The following is a 15,357-nucleotide window of genomic DNA, read 5'->3' as shown; positions in this document are numbered from 1 at the left end:
ATTCTTAACCAATAGTAACGAATTGCTGCTGCAGCGTGCTGCGCATGAAAAAGCACCTTTACTTCGTGCTCTAACCTAAAGTTTTCTGTTAACCAAAGTTTGAATAACCTACGATTTAAACCAAAGTTGGTAGAAACGGGCATAAGCAGAATAAATTTTAAGTTGAACAGTTAACAATGTGTAAATTGTGACAACTGACAACGTTTCCAACATGAGCGAAGAAGTTAAACATTTTTCAGATTTAAAACTAAATTCTTGGCTCCTTGCGCAATGCGAGTCTATGGGTAATTTTCTATAAAAAATAATTTATTAAAAGACTAATAAATGATACTCGATGTTTCATAAAAATCACAATTATTTGGTGATACTCAAGGCAAAACTTTTGCAAAACTGGCAGCTTTACGAAATTGTACAGCTATCATTTGTTTTGTTTCTTTGTAGACTTAAAAAAGCCAACTCCTATTCAGCAGAATTGCATTCCTCGAATATTGATGGGTGAAGATTGCATAGGTTGTGCAAAAACTGGTAGTGGGAAAACTTTGGCATTTGCCTTGCCTATTTTACAAAAATTATGCGAGGATCCATATGGTATATTTGCTCTTGTGTTAACACCAACAAGGGAACTAGCTTTTCAGGTGAAAAATTTTATTTTTGTATTCTATTTCTTTTTCTTATAATATAAATTGTTATATATTTATGAAATATATCAGGATATGTTGGATTATCCTATAATATAGTAAATTTAAATGTTTTGAAATAATAGAGAATAAATCTCATTATGATATTCTGGGATTATTTTAGATTGCTGATCAATTTGCTGCAATTGGCAAGGCTATTAATCTGAAAAAATGTGTAATTGTTGGTGGCATGGATATGATGGAGCAAGGATTAGAATTGTCCAAGCGGCCACATATAGTTGTAGCTACACCAGGTCGCTTGGCAGATCATTTGGACAGCTGCAATACGTTCTCCTTACAGAAGATAAAATTTTTAGTATTGGATGAAGCCGATAGACTTCTCGGTGGCCATTTTGATGAACAATTAAAGACAATATTTGCTGCATTGCCCAAGCAGAAACAAGTGTTATTCTTCAGTGCTACAATGACAGATAGTCTGGATAAAGTGAGGCAATTAGCTTCTGCTGAGGTATATTTCAACAACACAACTGTATGAAGGAATGAAAACCATAGTGATGTAAGTCACTTTAAATTTTTCTGCAATTTTTAATTTCTGATAATGTATAAAGTTTTTTTTGTATTTTCAAATTTTTATCAAAGTCACAATTAATAGATTTACATCATTATAGTTTTTATCCCATCCTTCCCTCTTTATATATTATATTCAATTGATAAGAATAAAACTTTTTATTTAGGTTTTTACATGGCAAGAGAAAGATGACTCTGGTATTGCCACTGTGAAGGAATTGGATCAACGTTACGTATTGTGTCCTAAAGATGTGCTCGATTCATATCTGGTAGAAGTAATTAGGATGTTTCGTACCACGAACAAGGATGGTTCTATCATGATATTCACCAACACTTGCAAGTAAATAACAATTGTTTTCGTTATAATATAAAAGTAATTATACATAGACCTAATAATATATCATTATTTTATTCTATTTAGACACTGTCAATTATTATCTATGACTTTGAATGATGTCGGATTTACAAACGTGGCTCTTCACGCAATGATAAAGCAAAAGGAACGTTTAGCAGCATTAAATAAGTTCAAGTCAAATCATGTACAGATATTGATTGCTACTGATGTCGCGGCGAGAGGTCTGGATATCCCCACAGTACAATTAGTCATTAATCATGTAATACCGAATGTACCAAAAGAATACATTCATAGAGTCGGTAGAACAGCTCGCGCAGGTAAAAACGGTTTAGCGATAAGCTTGATAACTCCAAACGATATAAAGTTGTTGCATGCGATTGAAGATGTCATAGGCATTAAATTAATGGAGTACAAGGTAGACGGTGAGTACATGTTCTGTTTTCGCGTTTTCATGTTTTTTTAAAGTAATTCAAAATTACATCTGATTGTTTCTTAATTGATGCTAGACAAGGAAATCATTACAATTTTGACGCAAATATCAGTGGCAAAACGAGAAGCAGAAATTAAACTGGACGAGACTGATTTTTATGAAAAGAAAATGATCAATAAGCAAAAGAAGTTAATCTTAGAAGAATTGGAAGGAGGCCAATTGCTGGACGAGATAGGTATCGCTAAAGAGGAGAGGGAAAAATGTAGAAAGAAAAGGAAAAGAAAATCGGAATCTCTTGAAAATAAAACAACTATATAAACACACCAATGTACAATAAACAATTAAGTCATATAACTCCTGATACAATAATACAAATAGTTATTAATACAAATATTGTTATTTTTTTATCGTATTGCACCCAAGATATTATAATTTGTATTTAAATAATAAAAACGATCTATACGTGTATAATTACTTTAAAGATAAAATGTATAAAAATATGACTAAGATATTTTTATCGACACAAAATGTTTTCAAAGACATATTTTTTTAACGGTAAATTAATATTAAAATATGTTTTCAAACACACATTTTTTGCCAAACTTGATGTTAATTGTAAAATTTTTTACAAACACCTTTTAAGTTTAAATATATACAAAATCATCTAATATCTATGTATTAGATGATAAACTTAATTCCTGCCGTTTTTTCATCTCCAAAATTGATTTGTTTTGAAGGAAAAAAAAATGTGTGTGAATACCTCAAAATAATTTCCTCCATTTGGCCATTGAAGTAACATTTAACACTTTCGACAGCCTGAAAGAATTTCAGCTGGATTTTCATCGAGCAATTCTTGCAAGTTTTTTTGGCTGTCCAAGACGTTCTTTGTCTCACGTCAAAATCACCGTTTCGAAAGCGTTCAAACCAAACTCTATTGTTCTTTTTGATGGAATTTCATCGCCATACACTTCAGATAATAAACGATGCGTTTCAGCTGCGATTTTCTTGAGGTCAAAGTAGTAAAGGAGCACATGTCGGCAAAATAGTTTGTCACGACTCATTTTCAATCGATTGGAAATTATCTTTGGTGTCGAGAAATATAACTTGTGAGGATTGAATCACTTTCAGCAATATCTAAACTACAAAAAAAACATGTGATTTCATCGTCAAAACTCGCCAGCGTTGGATCTGACACCTCTAGCGAACGGCAAGAATTAAGTTTACCATCTATTAATATTATGCATGTGGCAAGTATTAAGTGTATGAAATGGAATATAATTGAAAAGGCAACTTCATATAAAAAATACAACTACACATGTGAACAAACAGCGCACTTTTGAGATACTTAGAGACGCGCTCTAATCTTGTCTTCGTTTTGTATTAAGCTTAATTTTTGCAAAAAGGCGTAAAGTTCGGCAACATATTCCTTAGGGTACGTATAAAAGTGGGCAACGTGAGGCGACTCTTCAAATATCTTCATGTACGTCTGTAACATAAATGCATATCAATGCTTATTGGACCGCTAAGGCCCGGTTGCGCCAACATTTCTTGATTTTAAGCGAGACTTGAAATCGTATCTATCTCGTTTTAAGTCAAAAGAGAGACAGAGATAGTTTAAATCTCGCTTAAAATCGAAATCACGTTGGTACAATTGGGCCTAAATTTCAAACCGAATGAGACAATGCCACAGCGATCTAAGCTGGATCACGAGTGCTTATAAATAATTGCGTGTAAATTTATGTATTACGAATGTAATTTTTTGATTGCGTGCCGAAATTTTTTTTCCAGACTTGAAACGCAACACTAATAAATGGGTTCGATTCCCGGCCTAGGTAATATTTTTTGCAATAAAAAATTATTTACAGTTTTTAATAGATTATTCAACATTAGTAAGATCGATATAAAATGTGTAAACAGCATCAATAATTGTTAAATTGTTAGTAAATTTAACTCGTAATATTGTGATAGTTTAAAAAAATTTCGGCGCGCAATCGAAAAATTATATTCGTAGTACATAAATCCACACGCAATTATTTAGAAGCACTCGTGATCTAACTTAGATCGTTGTAGCATTATCTCATTCGGTTATAAATGCATATGTTTCTACATGATTCTCTCATGAACCAGCAAACGCGAATCTCATACCTTTATTCCTAAAGATTCCCAAGTATCACGCAGAGCTAAATTACTAGTTACAGCTCCAACAGGATCAGTTTTGCTTACAAACAGTAATGCCGGTACACGTAGTACACCAGCAGCATGAAATACCTGACTGGATCGAATGTAATACTGTGTTGCTTGTTGGTGGAATGTCTTCATGTGATATCTGAAAGTAACGTTGACATTTTATACTCAAAGATAATTTATTTTATTGATATTCTGCCCTCTGTTACTTACTCTACGTATTTTCGTAACATAGACTGCAACATCATGTTTTTCGGGAATACTGCACGAGGAAAACCAATTGCGATATGACTAATGTCAGCTATACTGTCCCACACCTGTCCAACAATTCTGTCTGTAACGTTATTGTACTTGTCCTTGTTATTTTGTATTAAATCCAAAGCTTCACCCCACATGTAACCACCCACTGAAAACCCATGTAATAGAATTTGCTGGTAACTTTCGTTTTGTTTTAAGAAAGTTAACAAATCTGCTGCCACTAGCTGTAAACAAGTTGAAAGTTGCAATTGAACGAAAAATGTAAATAGACTAACAACCACTTTAGGCCGGAATCAGACTACGCATTGAAGATTGAAAGATTGAAGTTTGATCAATCAAAATAAAAGGACTCAAAATTTCTTTGCCCTCATTGGTAAAATTTTAATCTTTAATCTTTGATCTCAATCTTCAATGTATAGTCTGATTCCAACCTTAGACATTATCATTGCGTAACCTTTTCATTATATAGACATGTACAACACTGTCAAGAATTACAGAATAAAAAATAAATTAAACTTGTCATATACACACTTACTCTAGAACCTTTCGCAGGCCACATAAGTTGCCAAGGCGTAAGGGATACCACCACCACATCAAATCCTTGTTCCATATACAAATTGACAAACTTCATGACATGTCGTCGCTCCGATAATAGCCAAGTCAGAATAACTAATAATGGACGATTATTTATCACATTTAGATTCTGAGTAATGTTTTTAGATGGAATAATACGATTATTTTGTGTAAGAAATTCAATATTCTTCGAGACATGATGCGAGGATATTGTGCGTGTCAATTGGCCAATATTCTGAAAAAAAATAGGTAAACATGATGAGAGAGAGATAGAGAGAGAAGTACATGATTATAATTATGTACATCTAAGTGACATTGTGTGCTTTCCAACAAGCGACATAGTACAACAGTGATCGTCTCATCCTTGTTTATCATTGGCGAACAACAATAAGGATGTCATAATACACTTGTCACACCGTGTTATCTGTGTCACTTGTCGGAAAGCACACATTATCATTAAGGCATCTCCAGATGATATGGCCAACATACGCCACTTTAGCAAATTTCATACACATATATGACATACATAATTATCTATATTATATGTAGAGGAAAGCCCCTATTATGAGATAGCGGCGTTTCTGCTAAACTAATAAATGCTATCTGTTGATTCTACCATGAAATTATTGCTCTTGGATTGAAAACTATTTAGTGGAAAATTCATTGTTAGATCATGCCTACAGTAATTGTGAAATAAAATTTTAGAATTTGAATGTTTTCAAGTTTTATTGAGATAAGCCTTTAATCTTTGTTTATTATTTAATAAGTAATTATTTGGCAATAAATTCTTCATGTAGTAATAGAGTAAGATCGTACTGATAGAAAACTACGGAATATGTTGAATTGTTTAATTAAAGAAGTTAGATTTGATGATCGTAAAACTGTAAGACGTGATATTCGTAATATGAGGTACTCAGGATATTTCTAATAGAAAATAATCTATACTTCTGTGTCTGATACTTGAAGGTCTGTTTCTGCAATACTTCGATCCAATTACTACTGAAGACAAATCCTGAGTATAATGCATCACATGCTCAATTTACGCGCACAGGCTGTACTCGTTGGTATTTTAGAAAAATCAAATAAAGTTTTCTTAATTCTAATACTGATGTACTTTGTGCTTTATTATCGATTTCTCGGGGTATCTCATATTAGGAGCACAATTTTTTGACTTTGCGATTTGTTCACCTTTTACATTTCTTTAATTAAGAAATAAAATAAAATTTGAATTAAACTTTACATAACACTATCTTAAAGCTTATTAAATTCTCTTCAAAATGACCTATTATTTCTTAAAACTCTGCCTACAAACTTCTAGCATTTACTTCAAGTAAACTCAGTATCTATTAATAGGAGCCTTTCCTCTAGTCAATATTCAGCAAATGTGTGTAAAGTTGGCATACACATTGGCCGTATCATCTGGAAGTGTCTTCACAATTACAAATGAGAGGATACATTACCAAGTATGGGTTACGTTTTAATAGCTGTGACTGCACGCACAAGCTAATCTGTCTTCCCGAAAAAGTATTGCATAAAGCTCTAACCATCATTGTGATAAAGGATTTTTCGTCTTTTTCATATATCTACAAAATAACAAAATGTAAGAAATTAAATATTAATTATTTCCGTAATAAAATTTCTTCATTTGAATGACACGATTAAAGATCAGATTTGTAAAAAATCTCAGTTTACAATCAATATTATAATTAGTAATTATATTAACTTGCTGTCAATATTTACCAATTGATTCTCTTTACAAATTCCACCTCGGTCAACTCAACCGAAAACCACTGTGTGTTATAGTTTAGTGATTCTGCTGATTTTCTGATATATAATGAACGATCCCCTTAGGATTGATTTGTCACTTATATGTCATATAATTATCTCATCTTTTAATTTCCCACGTCTTTCCCTTTTCCTTTACCGCGTCGGGTTTTGAAAAAGATTAAATTTCACTTAAGTCAACCGACTTGCACTCGCACTGTGATCGCAAACGTGTTATTCGAATTCGAATGAAGTAACGCTCACTGTCGCTAACTTGCGGATGACAACTGACACGAGGTCAACTGGTTGAACTGATGGATCGCGTTCAACGGACACAATAATTGAGTGAGCGCTCATTATTGCCCGATGATTGGAGTAGAGTCGTATAGACTTTTAGATACATGATAAATCTAGAAGAATATACCAATGGAAAAAAAAAAAAAACGAGCACTCACTCAATATCGTGTCTGCCGAACGCGCCTCGGATTGCCGAAATTATGGACACGTCATTAAACTCGTTCACGCACACACGTACGCGCGAGTATTTGCGAAGAGGACACGTGCACGCTCGGTGAATAGGAAAAATTTATACGTGCGATTTATCATAAATCGTTACACAATATTCGCGTAAAGTCCAAGGTTCTACGGCTGCAGCGTCTGGCGGCGATAAAGCGCCACAAAACAAGCGTTTATCGAACTTATCTATCACAATGCAACGAAGTTCCGGTATCAATATCCCTGTCAAACCCCCGACGTGCGCAACCTTAGGTTGCTCCGAACGAACATCGTCTGGTACGACGGAATCGGACGGATCTCCTCGGACGGGTTCGCACTTCGCCATGAGACGCGAACCACACACACACACGCGCGGCACGCGCAGGGCCGGGTTAAGGGGGGGAGGGCTAAGGGGGCTATAGCCCCGGGCCCCTTAGCTTAAAATTGTATTTATTGTTGAAAGTAAGCAATCAAATACAAATAAATAATTAAAAATATTACAATTAATTTTGCATTCCTCGTACAATGAAACATATCGTGTACAGACAATATTCAATAAAAGAAAGTACAACGAGGAATATAAATTAGCTTGTCCAGATGTAGAAATTAATGATTTAATCAATGAATTTGCGTGCACTAAATCAAGGAAAAAAAAAAAATGTTGTAAGTGCTACAACTTTAATAAAATGTGAATTATCTTCACGTGTTTATTCTTCAACATCCAGAACTTACTTGTATATCTTTTAAGCAGAATTAAAACGACTCAAATTACAAAAGTCAAACAACAACCACGTTTCTTAAATAGAAATTGCAAAGTATATATGTTTTTTGCATTTCATTTATTGTTATTCAATATCTATTATTCAATAAATAGTTTCTAATGAAAATAGGTATTTACCATCTATACTATTATAAAACAATTCTTACGAATGAAGGGGGCCACAAATATCTTAAGCCGGCTCTGCGCATAGCGCCCGTGCGACCGGATCTCGTTATTTTTTCCCCGGGGGTGCGTGAACGGCGCGCGCGCACTTCCTCGTCTACGCTCACGACGAACGAATAAGCTCGTTCTCATTAGAAGATTAGAAAGTTAATTCTACGCGCGTGATGTAATACGAAAAACAACGGAATAAAAAAAAAAATCAGAATGCACGTGTAACAAATCCTATATTATAATGCAAAGTGCACATCGCAAAAAATTATAGTGAAAAACGCGCGAATTATATTAGACCGTCGGATGGACTTTTAAATGATGAATAAAAGCGGAAGAGAAGAAAAGAGCACATGCCACGTGAAGTACGCTGAATGGTGTATTTCAAATGAACGGCCCTTCTTATTCGCGCTCATTTTTTACGCGATCAAATGAAACACAGTTTGCAGTATTCTTGTAGAAAGCGAAAACGAATGCGAGAGGGTGGAAATTTTTATCGTAAAAGAATCATATATTTTGATGAAAGGCAAAATATTCAAACATTTCAGTCTTGTGTGCATCTTTTTAAATAATAATTAAAACGTGCAAGATCTATTTAAAAGCGAATAACATATGTGTTACATTTAAATTCTATTAATATTTTTATTTGACAAAATTTATATGTGATGTCCGAAAAGCTATTAGGCGAAAATTAACAGGCTGATATTAGATTGCTATTGATTAATTATGTGAAGATGTAGTTTTTATGGAACAATAAGTATGTGATTGTATTTTACGCACATAATATGATCAATCAAAAACAAATTGAAAAGACAAGAAACGACAAACCAGCAATATATGCAGCTATCTGTATAATGTACTATATATTTGATAAGTGATTAATTGCTGCAGTTTATTATACTAACATTGATACTAATGAGATAATAAAGGTATTGAATGAAGTATTGAACGTGACAATCACGATCGCGTTTATATTTTTTAATTATAATTAAATGCAATTCTACATCAGCATTATATAATGCCAATGTAAAAGTGTTCGCAGAAATATAAATTCTTGACTACTTAAAATTTTACAATATTTACTGTTTTAAATTTTAACCGACAAACGATCTGAAATCAGTTAACTCTTAGACGTGTGATGAAGACGATCAAATGTACATCGATGTGATCTTTATAAAAAAAAATTTTATTAAGATGGACTTTGTAAATCGTGATTTTCTTATACACATTATGTAAATTGTGGTCCATAGCTTCAACATGGTTTTTTTCTTTTTCTTGTGTGTTTGAGGTGCGTCACCGTTTTTTTTTTTTTAGATTGGTTGAATTAATAGTGGAATATTTTCATTGACAAGATTGTACATCAAATCTGCCAATTTGATGGTGGCATTCTCTCGATCACATAAGGATGAAGTTATACTTTGTATGCTGAGGATGACTCCAAAGAAGAGTCGAAACGTTCAGAGATAATTTTTTAATTTACCAATAAACGGATTACAACTCACCACTAACCGAGTTGACTCTCATTTGCCTGTTCTTGGGAACACTTTACATCGTTCCTTTAAAGAAGAGAGTCCGTAAGAAGATTACATTTTATTGAATTTGAATAAATTCTTGAAGCGTCTGTTTAAAGTATTGTACTTAATCGAGATGCGATGCTACAAAATCTTACTTAATTCTGATTAGAACCATATAATGTAATCCTTATTATACATTTTATGTTCTAATATTTCCATATAATTTTTATTTCCAATAAAAAAATTTTAATGTAAGTTGCACGTAAACACGATGTCATTGTCGCAGCTGATAAACGCGAAAAAAACCACATTCAAGAATTCGTTCGCGATCGCTCTCTTCCTAAAAATTGCAACAAAGTAAAACAAAGAAAGCCATAAAAGGCTTAGCTCACTTGACTCGTACGCGATTCAATCGTCCTTGATCGTTGTTCACGACCGGGTCAATGATCGTGAAGGAAGGAAAAAGACATTGAATTTACTTGTCACGTCACACAGCTATATCAATATTTTTCTCACGCATTCCTGCATTGTCGAACGACAAAAACCGATGACGATCCGAGGGAATTGGTGATTTATTCGCAAATTACTTACGGCGCAAACTCAGGTCGTTTTACGATCCACCAGTCGACGAGCTAGACTCGAACAGGCAACCAGACAGCTTTTGTCGCATGCCTGAGTTACTTAACACGTGAACGCGGCAATCGCCTGCATTTTGTACTTGAGCTCATCGCTGCATGGCTCGTGCATCATTATTATATTTCTTCGAGGTAGTCTTTGTATGCAATATTTCGCTAAACAGATTTTGAGTCATCAATGACATTGCGATTTTCAGATACCCCGGTCGACATATGCATAACATACATGTGTACTGCTTTGTCATAGAATTTAATTAAAATTTCTAATCGGAACTTGTTCAAGATCTCCAACAAATAACACATATATAGTTTTATTTTATCATATCTTTATAATAATATTAGATATTTTATCTTGCTCTTTTATAAGTGTTGTAATCTCGAACATAAAGATAAAAAAAGGATTTATGTTTCGATTCCAAAATCATTTAACACAATTGCAATATAGGACTCTTATTGAATGGATACCAATCTTTATCTATTATAATACCCATATTTTCTAGCAATGTATTAAAAGAAATGTCATGTTTTCAAACGAATTTACTACGGTCCTATTCTTTATAGAAAGACACTTTCTATATCGTGCGATTACGTAAAAGTTACTATCGCGTATAAATATTTATTTTTTCTCTCTCTCCGACTGAAGAGAAAAAGAAGAAAGATAAACCGTGCATAAGTATAGTTAAAAAATAACCTTCATATCAACGGAAAGAGAGGCGGGAATGTTACAGATTGTACATAATTTGACACAGATTGCATATAATTTTGATGTAGTACATCCGTTGCTCACGAAACGGATATAATCGATTTTTAGATGTTCGAAAACATTAGTTTTCTATAGTCTAATTTCAAAAAACCGATTTGGCTACAACTATTTAATGTAAATATTTTAATCATTTTAAAAGAGAAACTATTTTCAGGATTATTTTTGTATATATACTTCTTTCATAAAGAAGCATTCGGCGATCGAATCGTCTAAAAATTCACTGAGACTGAAAATTGTAATTATATATACTGTATACGATATATTATGTTTTAATTATACATACGCATATATACATACATTATATTATCCAGACAGCATTCCAACAATATTATAACAATATTACATTTGAGCTATACATTGCAAGTTGTTACAATTGTTATTGCCAAAGTGCTGCGTGGATATATAATTACTATACTTTTATATGTATAAAACACGTGTTCTTTGAAAAACTTATTTACGTGCAACAAAGACAAAATACCACGCACGTTCCAGATAGAAAACATCTTACGTGCAGTTAACTGTACATTAGTGCGTAAAGGACCGTGTTAAATAACTTTAATAAGCTCCCGACAGGGCTCAATTGATACGCTCGCGTGCAAAGAAGCGCTTCTACATCAAGAAGACTTAACTGTTGCGTTAAAGTAGCCAGCACGAATGGCATCAATAAACAAAGAAGAATAGAGCTTTATCTATTATTTACGCACGTACTCTCCACATTTAAGGAAAGATGAAAATTTTTACGTTATCATTAAAGAAACAATGGGGAAAAAAAGATAATAAATTAATACCGATACCATTACCGATTTTATTTCAGAGGCCTTCCTGAGATATAATAGTGTTTTTGTCAAGCTTTTATGAATATATTGATACGATATATTCTGCTGTGTACTACAAAAAGTAACCTTTTAAGAACAAATAAACATTCTACCTTGAAAATAATAAACGTAATGAGAAAAATGATGATAATGGTATCTGTAGCAATAGCAAATTCGATTCACTTGCACTAGTCACTGTTCTGATTATGCTGAAAGCTGCTACATATGTAGTTAGTTGAATGTTAAAAACATAATACAAACATTTTCATTGATAAAATTATCGTCAATGTTTTAAATGCATTTGTAATATTTATATTTTATTAAATAAAATATAACTGTTTGTATTATGCTCTTTTCCATTTGGATATCTCCATACATGGCAGTCTTGTTTTTACAGCACTGGAACTGAGTCAGTGCATGTCTATCGAAACTGCTCTTTATGATACAACAGACTACAAAAGGCTTCAACTTTTTATATGATGTCTGCGGCAGTTTAAAGGATTCAGCACATCGATCGATTTCGCGCAATTAAGAAACTATATCAGTTCAGCACACGTTAAATAAAGAGATATATTTCTTCAGTTTTTATAAATTCCAGCAATAAGCCCAGTTGCACGAGATCGATCGATTTCGAATTTTCTGTTAAAATAATGATTTACGATCTATTAAATCAAATATAATTTGACATAATATATCGTCATAGCGAAATCAACTTCACGAGCACAACAAACAGAAATGACTGATGTGGGATACATATACAGACCCGACATTTGTGGTAGCCACGCGAAGGATTTTATTACAGGTATATGCTATTTAAATATTAAACGATACTTATATATACGTGTAAATTACGCTTGGACACGACATCGACATAGATTTGTTGGAACATCGTTACGTTAGTGACAAAATACCGAGTAGAGTAAGTAGCGTGTAAAGATAGTAATCGATATATAACAACTATTCTAAGTTTTTCCCTTACGAAAGAAATGCTAAAAACACATTTGGTCTAAACGAAGGCTCTTGACTCGGATCTTTGTCTTACATTTCTACGCTACATGTACCTGCTCTCTGCAACCTAGATATAGATTTCGACCGCTGCACAACGCAGAGAAGTCGTCGTCTCTATGTGTATGAGAGTAGCTTTAATGATTTTTTTTACCGTAACGTCGCGGGAACGTCAGATTTTGCAATAACTTATTTACAATCTGCAGAGACAGTCGTATCATACACGCGTGCTTATTTACGATTTATCGCGAACATAATTCGTACATTGCGGCTTTCGCAAATATAAACAACAGGCAACGATTTGTTAAATCAATGACATAATTATACAGAAGATGATCTTACACATGACGTGTCATGTCTGATTTTCTGTTGCGCACCATATAACAATGAATCTCTCTCGTTACAGCTAATCTGATATACCACCTGCAACTTAGCAGTATCTTCTTTACAAGCCATTAATAATAAATTACTTAAGTTTACATCATATAAAACACACATATGTATGCCTGTGTATAAATAGCTTTTATGCAGTTTCTTCCAGTATGATATAAGGAATTTAATCGTCACGGAGATAAACAGAAGAGACGTAAAAATAAAAATCATAATTGCATTTTTCGTCACAGATGGATATACAAGATCGAAATGCAAAATATTAAATATATTGTGCGTATGACACTTGATGTAAAAGATATAGTAGAATAATTCTAATGATCTGCATGAACACAAAAGGACAATTTTTCTTCAATACAAATATATATATATATATAATGTATATATGTATATATCGCGTTTTATTTCCTATTCTTTCACTGATTGGTACAATAGACTGCCAAATTTATTATAGCATGCGCAGTGTGGCCCCTCGCATAAGAGTGTAAGAGATATTTTCTTTTTCCTGACTATATATATCATCCTGACTATATATCATAATTCTAGATTCGAATAAATTCGATCTTATGGTCGATCGGTCGTTCACTTTTTTTTACGCCGAAGTGACTGACATAAAAAAATATATCCAGCCACCTTCCCCATCCAGTTGAATAGCTATAAAATTACATCTCTTCATACGTGTATGTAGACGTTCAGAATCTCTAAGTCACACTTTCCTCGTACCATTAATGTAGATTTCATTAACATCGATAAGTTTCGTAATTCTTATCGATTACGCTAATTCTTCTAGATTTATTTCCTACAATTTCATGGCCACGTAACATTATTCACTCGTGAATTTACAGATAACTTTCTTTCCTTGATCTCAATGGACGAAGGTGAACGCTTCTGATCAGCCCTTTTGCAACATCATTGTAACATAAATTGTTGTTTTTTTAGCATTTGTTTTTAATTTTAATGAAGACGACGAAATTCTTCATATCGTAAGATTTCGCAGATGTTATATAATTATTACTTATTACATTTGTAACATTTCGTTAGTTAGATAGGAACGTAATGTAGAACTAATAAATGTTACAGTGCACAGTTCAATTTCATCAGTTATACATATTTCATCGATAAAATTAATGATAAAAATTCTGATTAGAAATTTTATAGCCAATACTTTTTCTTTTGTTCCCTAAAAATAAAAATCTTTTTGAGATTTTTATCTCTTTAGGACTTTCGTCTTTACAATATACTTTGTGCAATATTCTCTGTATCTCTGTGTTATAATATTATTCATTGTACATCGGATTTTTTAATCAAATAACGGAACATCTGCAAACTCCTATGATATCAAGTTACAATAAAATTACATACAAGTGTGCCATTAAATATTTATAATCAATATAAATATATATATATGTATATATATATTTTCGGGATATATATGTACATGTATACATACGTGTACACAGTTGGAAAAATATGTTAAATTTAACATAATATGAGTATGTTAAATGGTAACACGGATACTATGTTAATATTTCAACAAAAATGGAATGTAATCTTGAATAAAACTTGAAGAAAGCTATGTGTACAATCAACATAATTATTATGTCAAAATTAACATATAACATTTGTTATATGTCAACAAATCTAAAAAGATGATTCGTCTAACAACACAACTGCCCATTCCTGTTATAGAGTTTGGCCCCTTGTGGAGCAACGAGAGATGTGTGATCTGCCGCGGTGTTTCGTCCCGACTTGCACTACTGGACTCGTCAGTAAGGCATTGTAGTGGGAGCCTACCTTAGACGCCTAGGGGAGTTTTTAAGATAGAGGTTCTATGAAGGGAGGTTCTGTATAAATGGATTTTGCGTATCTCGAATACTTGCGAGCAGCTCTGGAGAACCACTCGACCGTGACGGACGCGTTTCGGATCGGGTGCTTTCATGGTGGAATAAAAATAGAGGTGAGCTCGTCAGGTACACTAAGTTTTGATTCGTTCTGCGCACATATGGCGTTGGAACAAGTCGCCTTCCATATTGGAAAATA

General features: G+C 33.2%; 2 protein-coding genes across 2 annotated transcripts; one reads left to right on the top strand and one right to left on the bottom strand.

The window, feature by feature from the left end:
* Positions 1 to 99: 99 nt before the first annotated feature.
* Positions 100 to 2,341, top strand: LOC108771217 (probable ATP-dependent RNA helicase DDX49). Its single transcript, XM_018542267.1, has 6 exons — positions 100 to 284; positions 442 to 635; positions 802 to 1,146; positions 1,373 to 1,545; positions 1,627 to 1,982; positions 2,067 to 2,341. The coding sequence occupies exons 1-6, from the start codon at positions 212 to 214 to the stop codon at positions 2,306 to 2,308; spliced, it is 1,383 nt and encodes a 460-aa protein (XP_018397769.1). The 5' UTR covers positions 100 to 211; the 3' UTR covers positions 2,309 to 2,341.
* Positions 2,342 to 2,691: 350 nt separating this feature from the next.
* On the bottom strand, positions 2,692 to 7,607 carry l(2)k09913 (transmembrane protein 53-like lethal (2) k09913). Its single transcript, XM_018542266.1, has 7 exons — positions 7,225 to 7,607; positions 6,746 to 7,080; positions 6,466 to 6,588; positions 4,968 to 5,240; positions 4,388 to 4,656; positions 4,136 to 4,316; positions 2,692 to 3,476 (listed from the first exon to the last, which is right to left on the bottom strand). Exons 3-7 carry the CDS (start codon positions 6,553 to 6,555, stop codon positions 3,336 to 3,338), a joined length of 954 nt encoding a protein of 317 aa, XP_018397768.1. The 5' UTR covers positions 6,556 to 6,588; positions 6,746 to 7,080; positions 7,225 to 7,607; the 3' UTR covers positions 2,692 to 3,335.
* Between the last annotated feature and the right edge of the window lie 7,750 nt (positions 7,608 to 15,357).

Source organism: Cyphomyrmex costatus, unplaced genomic scaffold (assembly GCF_001594065.2).
Source record: "Cyphomyrmex costatus isolate MS0001 unplaced genomic scaffold, Ccosl1.0 scaffold3236, whole genome shotgun sequence".
NCBI classification, from domain to species: domain Eukaryota; kingdom Metazoa; phylum Arthropoda; class Insecta; order Hymenoptera; family Formicidae; genus Cyphomyrmex; species Cyphomyrmex costatus.
Note: the sequence above shows the minus strand (reverse complement) of the source record. Positions and strands in the feature narration are given on the sequence as shown.